This window comes from Manis pentadactyla, chromosome 4, assembly GCF_030020395.1.
Source record: "Manis pentadactyla isolate mManPen7 chromosome 4, mManPen7.hap1, whole genome shotgun sequence".
Lineage (NCBI taxonomy): Eukaryota > Metazoa > Chordata > Mammalia > Pholidota > Manidae > Manis > Manis pentadactyla.
The window spans coordinates 134,943,344-134,959,863 of record NC_080022.1 but is presented as its reverse complement, the minus strand read 5'-3'; the positions used below and the strand labels follow the sequence as shown (position 1 = coordinate 134,959,863).

General features: G+C 44.5%; 2 protein-coding genes across 12 annotated transcripts in view; one reads left to right on the top strand and one right to left on the bottom strand.

The window, feature by feature from the left end:
• The window catches only part of NDEL1 (nudE neurodevelopment protein 1 like 1), a 68,301-nt gene that overhangs the window by 38,031 nt on the left and 13,750 nt on the right, over positions 1-16,520 (top strand). For 2 of the 4 annotated variants that reach the window (XM_036896179.2, XM_036896176.2), the window contains exons 8-9: positions 602-753; positions 7,067-7,369. In XM_036896179.2, coding sequence (XP_036752074.1) covers positions 602-753; positions 7,067-7,160 — 246 coding nt within the window. In that variant the 3' untranslated portion in view covers positions 7,161-7,369. Of the gene's footprint in view, positions 1-601; positions 754-3,731; positions 3,767-7,066; positions 7,370-16,520 lie in introns of those variants that run through there. The other 2 variants (XM_036896178.2, XM_036896177.2) reach the window with 2 other exon arrangements.
• MYH10 (myosin heavy chain 10) overlaps positions 12,398-16,520 on the bottom strand; it is a 159,642-nt gene continuing 155,519 nt past the window's right edge. For 7 of the 8 annotated variants that reach the window (XM_057500888.1, XM_036896173.2, XM_036896172.2 and 4 more), the window contains one exon: positions 15,690-16,440. In XM_057500888.1, coding sequence (XP_057356871.1) covers positions 16,296-16,440 — 145 coding nt within the window. In that variant the 3' untranslated portion in view covers positions 15,690-16,295. Of the gene's footprint in view, positions 12,533-15,689; positions 16,441-16,520 lie in introns of those variants that run through there. The other variant, XM_057500887.1, reaches the window with a different exon arrangement.

Below are 16,520 nucleotides of genomic sequence, written 5' to 3'. Positions count from 1 at the left end.
CTGGAGCCCTAGAAAAAGAAATGGCTACATTAAAAATTCCTCAGGTGGGGTTCATCAGTTGTAACATGTCCCACTCTGGTTGGGGATGTTGTAGTGGGGGAGGCACAGGGGGAGATCTCTATACCTTCCCCTCAATTTTGCTGTGAACCTTCACCTGCTCTAAAAACCAAAACCAAAATAGAACAAAAATTCTCAAGTGATGGTCTTGCATTCTTTATAGTGCTTACTGCCAACCCCCCCTCCAACCCGCCTGCCGCACTAGCTCACTAACCAAATAATCTACAAGCCAGAAAGAAACATGGATGTGGTCAAGAGACCTGGGATCTGTCTCTGTCTACTTGTGCCACATTTTTCATAGTTTCTTGGTGGAGATTCCATTTGTATCCCTCAGTAATACTGAAAGGAATAAAGTATTCTGAGTTCATTAGGTGATCAGCATAAACATTCTGTTAGAAAGGTGATTGATTATGGCTTAAATAGCTACCAGTATCAACTGAAAGAGGAAAAAGTTTGAGTCTTGAAATAGAAATAGTTTGAAATGCAAATTCATATGTACAGCTACTGTTTTGACAACCAAATCATTCCTTTTTTCTTTTTGTAGGCTTTAGAATTGAAATTAGCAGCTTGCAGAAATTTTGCAAAGGACCAAGCATCACGAAAATCCTATATTTCAGGGAATGTTAACTGTGGGGTGATGAATGGCAATGGCACAAAGTTCTCTCGATCGGGGCATACGTCTTTCTTTGATAAAGGGTAAGTCTTAGAAATTTTAAACAGTAATTTTTTGAGTACTAAAGTTGCATGTTATTAAGTGAGCTTATTGAATTTTGCGAAGGTAAATTCAGTTTGATAAACTTACCGAAAGTGGTATCTTTCAGATCTTAGGGGACTTGAAATCTGTTGTTGAATTCTAGTCCCCACAGAGTCTGTTGCCCTGAGAAACCTGGCTCTGAAGCTTCTGTCCTGGGAAGCAGACTCTTGAGAGGCTGCAGTGCTGGGCTTTGGGGGTTGAAGATGACTATGATATGGCCCTTGTTCTCAGGGTGCTCTCAGGCTAGTAGACTTCCTTGGCAAATATTTGTTAAGAGTAGAAAAGGACATGGTGATCATGTATATGCAAACTTTGCAATAAACCTGGCTGAAGATTTTAGAAAAAATATAAAACCCTGGATCAAATTCTGTTTAGGAGACACAAGTTTTGTATGATGTGAAGATATTTTTAGGGGAATTGAGAATTAAAAAAAAATTGTCATAGATTGAAGCAGTGGTACATGCTTAATGCAAAAAAGTTTCAGTTGGTACAGAAGTATATAAAATATATTAAGAGTAAGTGTTTTCTGTTTTCACACTGTTTTTGCATCCTTATAGCTATTTCTAAGCATTTGAAATATTTTTATGCAGCTTCTATATACTTGTAAAGATTAATGGAATTATACTTTAAATATTGCTCTGCAACATGCTTATCATGACCTGTATTGCCAATATCTTTACATGTCAGTACATAGTGTTTTTCCTCAATTGAAAAAAACATGGCATGTTTATACTCTTGTATGGGTGTGCCTTAACTAGTAGCAACTCTCTAGTACTTGTGGTCCAGGGATGCTGCCCGGATTTTCTAAGGTAGCTGTTATTGGGACAGCAGCTGTGGCACCCTGGTCCCTTGCCACTGTCTCTACTTTGAGCCATAGAGACTGTTCATTCTCATTCTGTGAAAACAATACAGATACAATGCTAGAAATTTTCAGTTTCTTAAAAGAGTTTGTATTTTCTGCTCTCTTCAGTAACAATGGCATATTTGTAGGGGACCTGATTTGGTACTATCCACTCTAAAGAGCTTCTTACTGTCCACTTTGTGGAGGGGAGTGTTCTGGTTTTTCCTCTGTCCCTTAACAGAATTCTTCTTTGAAGTATACATATTTTATTAAGGAATACAGTCTAAAATATAAAGATATAAATCAGAACTTTATTCTAACCATTGGAGTTCCTCAGGAGAGCAATTATAAAATTAATTTTTTTCAGGTTTAGAAGTTTCAGACAACCTTGAGTGCCCATTTTAATACTGTAATGGCAAATGGGATAAATAGATATTTTACATTAAAGTTGCCATTTCCTCCAAACAATACAGGGAAAATTTAGGGCTAGTCTTCATTAATGTTAGAAATAGTACCTAATTATTTTTTCTTGAAACTTGTAATTACCTCCAGTAGAGTAGTTTTTCTCTATCTGGAATGGTATTTCTTGCCCTAGATACCTTACGACATGAGAACAGGTGTGAACCAGAAATGGGTTGGTTGGAGAGACGCCCTTCCACGTAGAATGTGCTTGTAGCGTCATGCTGGAGAAAGGGTAACTCAGTTCAGGCTCACTGCTCCTGTCTTCTATGCGCTGGCTTCCACCTGGCCCCTGTTGCGGAGCTCTGGGGCAGTAATTGCCGAGAGGTGAATGCAGTGATTGGTAGATGGAAAGGGTTCAGAGTCACCTGAAACCAGGAGCGGGCTTTGGGCGCTGTAAGAGCTCCTGTTCCCTGAGGAACGGTGTAGACACACATGTAGGCTTAATATCCTGAACTGAACCTGGAGATGGGCTTCCTGGTAGAAATGGTTACAGATGATATTTAATTAATTATAGTGTTTCTTTTAATAAATATGCTTTTGTGTGCCAGCCTTTTCTCAAGTGTTTAGTTTATATGATAAATGACACGTATATTATACACACTTAAGTATTAACCTATTGCTTGAGTTACGTGCACCCAGCTGCCATACTCCTGAGGCTCACCTGTGGGTTTTGCTGTGTGCTTGCCACCCTGCTGCTTTGCTTTGATTCTGGCTTCTTTCTGGCCTGCCTGGCTTTTTACCTCTGGCCTTTCTTCCTGCTGACCTACTGACTAGAGAAAACCCACAATGGTATGTACTAGCTGAGAAATGAAGTGTAGGAGGGGGATATCCCAATTCTCAGCTCCATTATTAAATCAAGCAGGTTGAAAGAAAAAAATGCCAGTTCTCAAGTGTAAAGTGTAGCTTGTAGTTTCAGGATGAGGAAAAAACTCCATTAAAAAAAGCCTTCAGCTCTAGAAGTTGCCTGCCCTGCCTCTCACTCCTAAGGAGTGTGTCTAAAGCACTGTCAGTATAGTTTCACTAGCTCTCCAAGAGCCTTGTAGGAGCACTGTTTAGGAGAAAGTTAATCAGAGTAGGTTTGTGTGCATGTGCATTATGTGAATGTACGTGCACACACCTCACCCTCTTGCCTCCTTAAGAATCTTCAGATGGAGTGAGGCCTTAACACATAAAACAATATACCTTATTGTTATAAATTACTTTATGATTTGAGGATATTCTATAAGTTCTGGTTGTTTGAGAATTTTCTTAGAATCAGGATTTTATCTAATCTGTGACCACTTCTGCCAGCTCCTAAAATATGACTTGCTGGGCCTACCTCTCAGGTGTTGCTCGGTTTGTTCAACCACTAATAACCCCTTCATATCGCTCATCTAAAAGGATACAAATTCATGTGTAGTTCAGCCACTAGAGTTCTCTCAAAAACATTCTTTTTTCCCACAGCTTTTATTTAGTTTCTTATGTATCATGTAAGCCGGTCTGATTTCTTTTGGGCTTTTGTAAGCCGGTCTGATTTCTTTTGGGCTGTGTGGAGGTGGGCATAGACGAATTTTAGGGTGTGGTGTGCAAATAGTATTTGTGTTACTGTTTAATGTTTTTTCCTTTTTTTTTTATTAGGCAAGAAAAAGTCATTTTTCCCACGTTGTTCATGGGTAATTGAATTTGTTTGTTGTGCTTTTTCATTTTTAATTATGGTGTATGGTAGAAGACACCTTAACATTCCGTTTTTACTAACTGCATGGGTCTGACTCTGCTTTAACCAACTTACAGCCTGTCAGTGAGCTTTCAAGTTCCTGTCTGACTTGACTATGTTGTTATTTTTGGTTCAGCTGTGCAAAACCAAAACCAGTTAGCTGTAGTAGTCCTGTAGTGGTTGTGAACAGCTGGCCAGTGGCTCTCCTGATGTACGGTCAGATGCTGTAGTGATGATGCCTGCAGACTTGGGGGCTAAGGGTCACTGTCAGGACCTGAGACCACATTTGACTGTCTTCACGGGATAGGGTTCTTCCTGTTGCCCAGGGCCTTTTGTCTTCTCCAAGCAGGCATTAATGGTAACGGAGTCTTGCTGTGTGGGGACTCCCTCTTCTCCACCCACTCTTGTTGTCCTGAGCACATTGGGATGGAAATGGCCGTATGTGCAAGCTTTGCCCTACTCCTGAGGTGGGCACAGCGCGGTGTGCAGTGCCTGTCCTGAGGAGCTGCCTGAAGCTGCGCTGAGCTTCCATCTGGCCATCTGGGGAGACTGGGGTGTGCAGTGGTCTGCCTGCACGATGGAGGTGGCTCCAGCGCTCCCTTGTCCTTTCTCTGCTGCCCTCCCAGGGCCTCCCTGTCCTTGTGTGTTATCCCTGTAGCATTAGATCTGTTGGCCTTCAGACCAGCTTCTAAACTTTTCGGTTCTATTCTCCTTTTTACTTTTGTTGCCATCTTACCACTGACCTTAGTATTTGTTCTTGGTTGAATTCTGTTTTTCAGACTTCTGTATGTGATTTTGGTGGTAAGACCGTGAACTTTCATAGCTTCTGGAGCCTTTTTTATGTAGATGATTCCCAGATCTGTATCTCCCTCCCTGCCTTGTTCTCTCCTTATTCGGTTCTGTGTTGTCCTGGGACACTTCCCTTTGTCCCTTGCTGCTCCCTGCATGGTGAGTATGGAGGTGCTTCTTCCCTTGGAAACCTTTCCCTGTTGTACAACTTGCAGTTCCCTGCAGGGACCTCACCAGACTGATAATCTCACCTAGAGGGTAAGCTTTCTCCTCCTCTGGTCTTCCACTTCCCACTTCTGTACTCGGAAGAGAGGGGCTAAGACCCTGGCAGATTGTTCTCTCTCTGCTCCATCCAGCTTTCAAATCAAGAATTCCCATTTCCATCCACACAGAGGAATCACTGACATAGTTTCCTGCTCCCCTTTGTATTCTGCACTGTGCTGCTTATTTTTCCCTTGGAGCTGACCTGTGTTGAGAGGGCGTTCAGTGTCCTCTGACCGGGAGGAGATTGGAAAGGATAATGACCTGGGTATCTGGAGGCAGGTCATGGGCCCTGCTTCCCCACTGACAAGCTCACGGGATGAGCTCAGGGGAATGACGAACTTTTCTTTTGTTTCCTCAGCAGCTTAACAATGGAGATGATCTTAATATTTTTAAGGCCCACCTAGCTTGAAAATGCTGGAATCCCAGTCCTAAACCTGCATGTGGAGCCTTCACTGTTGCTGCTCTTGCATGTCCCTGTGGAACAGGTGCCAGATTGTTCTCTGAGCCCAGCAGAGCTTGCCTTGCCTGCTGTCGTGCTCTGAGAGGCTGGGAATCTGATGTTCACATGTTCGAAGTTGAGGCCGTTTGTGAGGCCCACCTAGATCTCCCTGAGGTTCTAGGAGAAGCAGGCACTGGGGCTCTGAGACCATCCAGACAAATGACAGATGGTGCTTATTAGTGTGAAGGCTGCAGTGGCGCATAGCATGTGGCCCCCACCCCTGGAAGTGGCACAGGCATGTGGCTGTGGGAGAACGGGCAGTGTCTAATGTGATGAAGCTCAAATATCAGACCTCTTCTCTAGCTCAGAAGGAAAAGCGGAAATTCTGGGTGTGCATCACTGAGGCAGGACAATGTATAGCAGAGAGACGTTCCATTCATCAGAGCCCATCCAGTTGCTCTTGGCCTGAGTGTGGTTAGCTTGATTTCAAACCCAAAATCTATATGCTGAGGTTAGTTTCTTTAAACATTACCTCTGTTTCTTCAAAGTAAACAAGGGTCATCTGTCAAGGGTCTTTGCCTGCCTGTTTTTCTATGAGATTACTCACCTCTTCCGAGTATGAAACAGTTCTCTTTGTGGGGAAGGTGTGGCTGCATTTTCTTTCTTTTTTTCTTCTTTGTTTTTTAAGAGAACTTCTCTCCATGAGTCTGTATTCACCTCTGGACCCCTTTGATGAGAAGGTGGGGGAACAGTGGTAGGCACGTGTGGTGCAGTGCAGCCTCTTGCAGTTGGCTGCCTCTCCCGAATTGCTAGTGGGACAAATTTTCCTAGAAAGTTTCTCAGTATGGAAAGGCTGAAGGCTTCCTGAGAGAGGTTCCAGGCCTTGCACTCCCTCCCTTACTGCTTCATGTGGCTCCGCTTCCTGGTGGGGGGCCTGGGGCTGGGGCATGCTGTATTGCTGGGTCCTGCCTGCAGGCTCTCTTGCTGGGCTGGTTTGTTGTTCACAAGTTTGCAGAGAACCTACCCATCTGGTTTTGCTTGCTAAACAATTCTGAAGTTATTTTACTTCATTAAGCTATTCATGTATATATTGTATGAGATTTGGAAAACAATAAAAAAGTACAATGTAGTAAACAAAATTTATCTATAATCCCGAGGGAAGAAAAGTTAACTATTGTTAGATTTTCCTTCTGTAACATTTTATGTATATGTGTTTGTAGGTGTGTGTATCACCACACATTCTAGATTTAGCTACATAGATAGTAATGTCTGTCTATATAAAGGATTATAGTTCAGAGTCTAGAATATGTACTTGTTTTCTTCACATCACTGAACATGTACAGTTTGTAACCTGCTTTTTCTACCTAGCATTGATTATATTCTGAATATTTTCCCATGCCATTAAAGAACTGTGTGGAATGTGTTTTTAACGGCCATATAATACTTCATTTTTTAGTTACACCGCTCTTCAGCTCGTTCCCTATTGGCAGGTATTAGAGCTGCCTGCACCATGGCAAAAAAATCAGGGCTGTGGCTGAGAAGGGAGCATGTCGTCATGTCACCACAGGACCACTGAACTCTCAGGTCTCTAACCAGCTGATGCTTTCTAGGCATACACTCTCCCTTGGGCCATCAGGATTCTTCTGTGGGCCCAGATGAGGAATAGTGTTAGACAGTAAGAGATTTTTTTGCCGAGTGTCGAGTGATTTTAAATGACAGTCTCTCTTTCTCTTCCCCCTTCCTTTCTCTGCTCTGGTCACCCCACAGGGCAGTAAACGGCTTTGACCCAGCCCCTCCTCCTCCTGGACTGGGCTCCTCGCGCCCATCGTCGGCCCCGGGTATGCTGCCTCTCAGTGTGTGAGCGCCCGCCTGCAGGTGGGGGCTCCTGCCCTCCAACAATCCAGAACACCCACGCCTCACCCCTTGGTGCCTGGGCCCAGCCTGTGCCCCTCCGTCTGCCTCCCTAGGGCTGGCAGAGGGCAGGCTGCATGCAGTGGCAGCTGCTGGGCATTGCCCAGCCCCAGGACCTCTGCGCAATATCAATACAGGCTGTTTTCTCTTCTTGCCGTAGTGCCGCTGGTTTCACATGATTGCACTTTTGTGGGTCACAAGGTGGTACATATGTGTATTACTTGGTCACTGGATGCAGAAGTTCCCATTCATCACACCTGCCTCATCACCCCCACCCTGCTGTACTGATAGGATTTAGTTGTGTTTAGGACATTGCAGATCTTCTAGAAGTTCTCCCCCAAATCAGGTTGACCTGTGCCCTCCTCCCGAACTTCCCCCAAGCATCTTCAATGCTCATGATCGTGTGTCTCCCAACTCCACCCCCCACGGTATGGGCCTGTTGCTGGCAAACAGGAAGGTCACTGAATTAGGGAGCGTTTTCTGCACCTTCTGACTTTGCTTTAGCAGTTATCATTCCATAGACTTGCCTCCAGAGCAGCAAAGTGCCCGGCCGAGCCCCGGATGCAGGAGCCTCTGGGGCCTGGGCACACACAGGGCTGTGCCTCTGTGCTGTCTCCTTCTCATGTGCCTCAGACTCGGGGTAGGGGGCAGTGGCAACCTCTCACCACCTTTCTGGTCCTTCAGTTAAATGACATCTTTGGGAGCGTTTCTGTTTGTCTCCTGAGGGCCTATCCAGTTGTGTTAGGGAGGGTTGGGTAGCCTGATTCCAGGGGCTGGCCAGTGTCGGCTCCTGGGGGGCAGTCTGACTGTAAGTGGTTGTTCGTGTGCATCCTTTGATTACTCTCATGCTGCATTTACTGTTTACATTTGTTTTATTGTACATAGGTTTGTAAACATTATTGCCTAAGATATTTGTATATAACTTGGGCTTTGTAGCTTTTATTTATTCAGAATTCATATGGCATGTTAATGACTTATGATGGTGTCCTACTCTGGGCAGCTATATAGGATCATCATATGGTTAAAAAAAAAAAAAAAGAAAATATTTCCCCTCAAAAAATCTTTTAATGTGGAAACAATAAATTTCACAGAAAAAAAGGATTGAAGTTGCTTTATTGGGTTTCTGCCATCCTGAGAGAGTTACAAGGCCAGCTTCAGATATCACTTCTGCTCTGACACAGGACATGCGGATGGACAGCAGGTGTGGAATGGGGTAAAGAAAATTCAGGTTCCCTCAAGAGATGTCTGATGCACTGAGTGGGTGTTTTCATGTTGATTCTTGGTGCTGGTTTCTACTCTTAGGAGTGACTTCTAGGACTATCTTGAGAATGACCCAGGCCCCATAAAAAAATCTTTGGGAGGGAGGAGTGGGACTTTGATGGAGGCAGTTGGTTGGCTGTGGAGTAACTTTGATGGATCTAGGAGCTGGTCCTCTGGCTATGCCAATTTCATAACATGTGTTGGTCAGTGTCTTGGGATTGGAGGTTATCTTGTCTGGGCTTCTCTTGTCACTGCTGAAGTTGACATTGGCAAGTGAGAGAAGGTGCTAGGTGTTTGGTAGCAAGGCATAAGGTGACTGGACTTGAGGAATGTGTAAAGTGGGGATCTGTATGGATGTATCAGATTCTGAATGCTTTTTATAACAACATAAACAGTATAGTTTATAGTTTTAAAACTAAATGAAAATTAAGTGAGAATTCCTAAGTGAATAAGAAACATTGAAGTATGATATATTTGGAAAATGTCTTCTGTTATGGGCATTAATATGTGGGCAGGAATATGCTCTTTAAGTTGTTCCTGGAGATCTTGCTGTGAACTGACTCACTGAGGGACACTTACGGGTGTGTGTGTTCTGTGCCCGGTTGTGCTGGCTGAGCAGTTGAAAACTCCAAGTCTCTTAATTGATGGACAGTAACTCCCAGCTTCTTTCCTACCCATCCATCATTGGAGAGATGGGTGAGATCAGAAGTTTAAACATTGGGTAGACCTCCTTGTTTATGCAGGAACCCCAGATCTAAGACATAAGCGGAGCTGTTCTAGTTAAAGCAATGAGTTCTGGAGCCCTGAATCCCTGTCCCTGGCTCCCCATTGATTTCTCAGTTCTTTCCAGCTAACACCCCAGGATTGTTTTATCCAGATGATTCTGTCAGTACAGTCAGTTGTTGGCTTGTGGAGGGGCCTTGGCTGTAGGAGCCTCTGTGTCATTCACAAGATGTCACCACTACTTTGGGTCCAGGAGAGCATGGGCCTGGTCTGTGAAAGGCCCGCAGCATGCTGCTGGACTTCAGGAGGAGACCACCCCTCATTGTTTTGGTGTTTTATGGCTGCAGCAGCCCTTGGCCTATGACCCACTTGAGGTACCTGGTTGACTCCCCCAGACTTACTTTGAGCTTCTGTTTGGATTTTTTGGTTCAAGATGCTACTTTATACTTGGTCCAATAGCATTATGCTACCTGGTATGAAAGTTACTGAGTTGTTTGCTTGTCCAGCTAAAGATGGCCTATCAGCCACCTGCTTTTAAGTGGGTTCTTTTCCTGGGGCTGCCTGAAGCCCAGGTTGGCCTGGCTCTCACTGTGTCCTCCAGGTGAGCCCTCCCCTAGCTGGTTCCACATGCTCATCTCCCCTGCCTGGAGGGGCCTGATGTTCAAGGTGCTACACAGCCTTTTACCTCCACATATTTTCATCTCATTATCCATTCCCCTCCTTTGCTCTCTAAATGTCTTCCTGCCTGAGAACAAGAGCCAGTGCTCTACTTCTTTTTAGCCCAGAGTGGCCAGAAATTATTCCTCACCTACTCAGTTAAGAGAAGCCACAGCTGGGATGTTGAGTCACAGTGAGGCATGTGAGGACTAGGTAAGTGTTCACAGAAGAGAAAGTGGGCCCAGAGCTTAGGTGACTGGCCTGAGCTCACACAGCTCATAGAAAAGCCAGGTTTGGAGACAAACTCAGTGTCTTTTTCTGCTGTACGTTCCACCTTTTCAAACTTGAGGCCTCCCTGGCCTTGACCCTATCTTGTGCCTCAAGAAATGAGCTGATTTTGAACACTTGGAAAATGGAGTGGTGGGGCTGGCACAGCCTTCATAGCAAGATATGGGTCATCTGCCCTTCTTCTCTTAATCCTGCACTTGTGTGTGTTGACTGTGCTCCCAGAAGCTGTCCCAGAGATGCCATTAGCAAATCCGAGAGAGCCAGGGTGGAAGCTGGAACCTCTGAGGGAGCCCGGGTTGACCTGGCTCTCAGCCCGGAGCCACAGCCTTAGGGAGCACCCCATAGCCAGATCTCTCCTGCTGCCTAATGCTGAGGACAGCCAGCCTGGAGGCCGGTGGGAACAAGGCCAGAAAGGAAGGTGGGTCCAGTCAGTTTGTTTCCCTGTTTGCCTAGAAGATGCTAAAATAAGCCTTTTCTTCATTCACCTTTTACTTCATGGAATATTTTTCTCTGTATTTGCCCCAAAGATTGAAACAAATTGAAAACACTAGCTTTGGCCTTAAAAATAGATTTGTTACTTGATTCTTTCCTAGAAATGGGGGCAGGAGGAGGAGGCATCTTTGTAATTTTCCTGATTTAAAAGATCTTACCTGAAAATTGGTCCCATGACTATTAAAAATATATATGGGAATACAATAGCTCTTTCAATTTTAAGGAAAAAAATAATGAACAAATATTAATATAACAGACTTGCTTTATAAGATAGTGCATGTGAAGACGCTAATTTGAAAACAGAACAAAGCTTATAGAGCTGGTGTTGGGGGACCAAGTGGGTCTGTGCCATGTTGTTGTGAGTTGGAGTCATGCTTTCTCCTGCTGTCCTGCTGAACCCCCAGCCCGAGTTATGTTAATGTTTCCAGTCAGCTCTGAAGCCTTTACCAAGGGACTCCTGATGCAAAATGAAATAAATTTAACTTGTTTCCTTGTGGGGTGTTTTCTAATCAGGAATCCAGTTGACTGCTGCCCCCATTAAAATACAGAGCTCCTGCCTGGGTCATGATCGCGGGTTGAGGCCTAGGATCGCTGGGTTGGCAGGCCAGGGATGGCGCAGGCTTGGGTAAACAGCCGAGTGATGTCTGAATTAGCTCAGATCCCTCTTGCTCCCTGTCAGTAGATGATGGAGCTAAGAATCAGTGGTATTTTCAGTTCAAAAATGATTTTTTTAACTAGGAAAAAAGAGTCTGTAACAAATTCCAATGTCACCTAGAATTTACGAGAATAGGTACACTTTTACATTATTGCTTTCACTAAATTATTCTCTGTGAATCTCGAATTAGTCTAACAATGTGATAAGCTGTAGAAACTCTTCTCTTTCCACTTTTGGGATAATACCCCATGGTAGTAACAACAAATGAAATCAATCTCAAAAGCAGTAGTATAAATGTTTGACAGTAGGGGACTGGTCAGGATGACTTGCCAGCTGAAGAGAATACCATGGGCCATTGAAGTCTAAGTGTGCAGAAGTGCTAATACCTGGGAATGGAAATGACCAACGGGAAATGGACACAAAACGGATGAACATACCAATGGTAGCTTTACTCAAAAAACCAAACCAAATGAAATTTAAAAAATGCAAATAGTTTACTATCTGTGGGTTCTAAATTTTTCTATAAAGTCATCTAAATACATTTTTTAGAAATTGAGGTAATGAGACTGATTGTCTTTCATTGCCCAAGTTGGTCTGTGCTGAACAGGTCTAAGATTTTGGGCAAGTAGCACAAGGCAGGGCCTCCCTGACCTGCCGGATGACTAGCTGAGTCACATCTGGGGAAATTAAAAAATAACCGATTTCCCCAGGTTCCACCCAGCCCTGGGCTAGTGAGGAGACAACTGTATTTCATAGAATCTGAAATGCCAGTAAATTACAAGACACACCTTTATTTTGTGAAACATTTAAAAAATTGTCAGTTAAAACTATGAAAATGCTTATCATTTAGACTTTATTGAAAGAACTTTTTAAAACTTTAGACAGATTTTCATCATATCACATTAATTCATATACAAAATGAATATGAGAGAATTTCTCATATTTGAAATATGAGAGGTATTCCTAAAACTTCACACTGTGATTCTGACATTCTGAATTACACTTTGACCCAGTTGTCCTTGTCTGTTTTCCCAAGCAGTGTTCCTCTGGGCCATGGTGAGTGTTGGTGATGTAGCATTTCTGAAAAGCATATTCTGCTTTTGGCTCCAGAATTTTCTTCTAAGCTGCTGCTGACCCTTCAGCAAGTGGTATTTTCAGTTCAAAAATGGACCTTACCAGGAGTCCGGCAATGACAGCACATCCCAACTGCTGCCTCCTGATGATGGTTGTGATACATGAGGTCTTCCCTATGGGAGAACATGGGCATCTTAGAATCCATGCAGTGTATTTTGAGGGAGGGAGTGCTGTTTGGATGTCTCAGACCCAGTTTTTAACAGTTTGATTATGTCACATTACACCTTGAATAAGGCTTTATGACATCCAATCAGCAGGGATGGAGCCCATTTTGGTCTCCTTAGGGAAAGTAAAGGAATCAGCATGCACTGCTAGTCTTTGTAAGGCTGATGGGCATGGTCATGTTTTTTGCATACGGTACAAAGGCACCCATATGCATAGTAGGTAACTACAGTTAACATTGCCTTTGAAAACTGGCATCATTGTGTTAATGTACCCTACTGATAGTTTCATGTTAGATTTCCAACAAGAATTATATGAGATTCTTCACCTGATTTGCTAGATTCCCAAATGACAGGTGGCTACACAAGCAGTGGGCTGCCATTTGGTCCTTTCGGCTGGCACAGGACTTAGCATCCTAGCAAGCACTCAGATTCTGGGAGAGCCCTTAGTGCAGACATTGTCCCTCCCAGGTGACTAGGAAGCCTGTGTGGCTGGGGCCTCCCCTTGGGTATCAGCCACAGTCTCCACTCTGTCCTGCCTGGAACTAGGAGAGAAGAGCCATTCTCTGCTTTCTAAAGATTCCAACCTAAGTCTCTTTTGGTTTGGGGTTTTTCTGAGGGGGTCAGGGCTAGGCAGGAAGTTGTGGTTCCTAGAGTTTGACAACTGTGAGCTCTGTTCTTCCCCAGTCTTGACTCAGACGTGTCCTGGCAGCACTGGCTTCAGGAGGAAGGGGCCACGGCTTAGTCACACCCACGGCCACAAGGAGGGTTGACTGTGCAGCTTGGCCCTTTGGCTCATACTCGATCTTCATTGAGATATCCTGAGATGGGCAGAACTAGTGACAAAAAGGAAATACAACAGGCCTCTATTCTCGCTGAGGTCAGGGTTTCAAAATGCAACCTCAAGTCAGTCAAGCTAGGAGTAGGTATGTCATTCCTACCAAAGCAATTTAAAATGATTCCCTGGAATGTCTGCCTTAAAAAGAAGAAATGCACATGTGATGTGGCAAGGACAGCCAGTGTTAGTTTGCATGGCAGCTCCCAGTCAGAGCCCCAGCAGAGCCTCCTCTCATCCAAACTTCATCTCATCCAGGGAAAGGCTTCCGTAAGTTCTTGCTTGAATTCCTCCTCAGAATGGATCACACTCCTGCTGGGGGTCAGTGGCAGTTTCTCCGAGTCACTGACACACTCAAAGCCCAGCTCCCATATACTATCTTCCTTGTGTTTTAAATGCAAGTTTTTTTAACTACCTTTTCTTAAACTTCAAAGGTTGGTCAGTGAAGAAAGTTTCCTTCTAGTTAGGAACTGGAATCAATCAGTCCATGTAGATTATGTCTTGCCCGATTGGCTGTGTAGGGAAAGAGTGTAATACCAGTTAAGCCAGCCAGCCTGGAATTCTTGTTTTTTGAGAAAAACAAGCCTTACAAACACCTGGACTAAAGATACTGAATGCAAGGGTGAGGACACACAGGAAACATGGTCACTGCCACTCACCTTTTCTTTCTCACAGTAGTGACACAGGAGAGAGGGGCCACTTTTGCCTATTTGTCACACCCCTACCACTGCCAGGCAGCCTGAGTATAGACCTCATCCCACGAGAGCCAGCCTCACGAGATGCCACGGAATGGAAGAGTTGGCACTCTTTGCGTGGTTTTGTTTCCCTAGCGTTTCTCTCTAGCCTGTCCTAACTGGCCCCCACTAGTGAGGCTGCCCTGTCTCACTGAATCCTCCCCGAAGCGTTTTCAGTGAGCATCCCGCCCAGAAATACAGCCTGAAACTTCTTGGACCTCTTAAAATACTCTAACCCAGGAATGAATGCGCTTCACTGGTTCCTGCAGCCCTCTGTCGCTCCCTTGTCCAGGAATAGTAGCCCCAGCAGCCCTTTCTAGTCTGATGATGGTCTCTGTACAGCAAAGAGGCCACTGGTGAGAACAGGACTTGTAATGACGACTGCCCGGAGAACTAGCTGTCATCTGGCAGTTCCTGGAAACGCAGCAGTCTGTCTCAGAAAAAGTGGGCCTGGCTGTCAGCATTTTAAGCCTGTAACTCCCAAACTCCAGTGAGATGACAATGGGAAATTGAGAAAAGAAGGTGAGGAAACAGATTCCATGTTCACATGATTGTTCTTGTTTATTGAGGTCTGTTTATTCTCAATAGGTGCTTTTTCCTCCAAGTAAACAGAGCAGGCGTAAATATCTATAATGAATAAATTTATTGTCTTACAAAAATCATTGTCTAGAAATATGGGAATACAAGAAAAGATATTTGCAGTCAGGTGTCTGGTGGTCAACAGCCAGTACAATTCATAAGGGGGGGGGTAGAAATCAAAGATTCCAAGTCCACATGACAAATTCTTCCTAACAGATGTTAAAGCTTTTAACCCAAAAGGTTTATGTTTTCAAGCATGTTGCAGAGAATCAAGGATTTATAATTAACACTGATTCATTGTCAATGTTTATAATACCACTTTGACTGGAGAGGTACATGATATGAAACACAGTCAAAACTTATACATTAAGTTGTTAAAGAGGCAAATAATATATTTAACATTGTCTTAGTACTGTAGTGTCTAAGGCACTTTCTGTAATGTCAGTTTGCTTAACTATCAACCAAAAACAGAATGCTAAATGTTCACTGTAACACTGTCCAAAGGGAGGGGAAAAGGAGAAATGAAAAGGGATTCACACCCACTGGCACGTCAACACTCAGGCAGATGGTATCTGTTCCTGAGGTTCTATAAACCTCACTGACAAATCTGGAACACACTTCGGACACAAAACCAGTATTCCCATTTTGGGCTTAAAGCGGCGGCTGAATTTGCAGGGTCAGCATGAGAGCCTGGCTGGCGAGGGGGGCTTTCCACTAACTCACTCCTGCTTAGGGCCCTGCGGCTGCTTGTTGCTGAAGCGAGGAGCAGTACCCTGGCAACGCCAGAGGGTTCAGGAGACTGTCCAGAAGTCGACACGATGCTGCACCCGGGGCGATGCTGCATTGTGGCCACTCTCTGTGCAAAGACCAGCCCTGGCCAAGGACAGTTCACATGAAGAGATGTGGGGACACCACCAACTTGAGATGGGCAAAGTTGGGCACGGTAACCCCAAATGGATGCTGCTTCTCCCAATCCAACCCACCCCTCCTCATCTTTCCAAAGCCCCTTTCACAGTTTGCTTACTGAAATAGTGTTGATCATTATTTGAAGGAAATAGAAGGAGATTAAGAGTGCAGTTTAGATTCCACAATTTTCTAAGAGACTTGCTGTGGCTTAGGAGTCAGGGGCCACATGAACACAGAACTAAGTTACCTGTCTGTATGACAGAGAGCATGCAGAGTGACTGAGCAACAACCACAGGGCTGCCCCAGTAACCAGCGACCACCAACAAGGGTCTGGAGTTCGTTTGAAAATGGTTCTCTTCATAACATGTATTATAAAATGGTCTCTTGATGAGTATATGGAAAATAGATGCAACGACGAGGCAATCTGTTTAATATGTGTATGTTTTGTGTATGTATATATATATATAAAAAGGGGAGCAGCTGTACCTAAATCTGAAGCAGGATACAGTATGTGCAGGCTGGAGAGCCTTACGACACAGTTGATCTTTCAGTAAGGAATCCCGGAGCTTGCCGATTTCCTAAACCTGTAGGAGGCTCCGAGGCAGGCTGGCACCGGGAGAGTTCCTTTGTATCCCACTGCATCACCTGGCTTCCTATGACTCTACTCTGACTGGGGTGGCTGTGTCTCATTGACATCACTGGTCTTACTTTCTGTGTCGTCATCTGACAGCTCCAGGGAAGCCCCCTCAATGTGTAGCTGGCGCCGGCCAGATCGGCTGGAAGAGAAGCTGATTGGGCCGCCTCGCCTGGAGAGAAGGGAAAGTAGACACGTGGGGACAAATACAACAGCTTGTGGCTGTGAAGTTGTATGACCACCTAATGACTC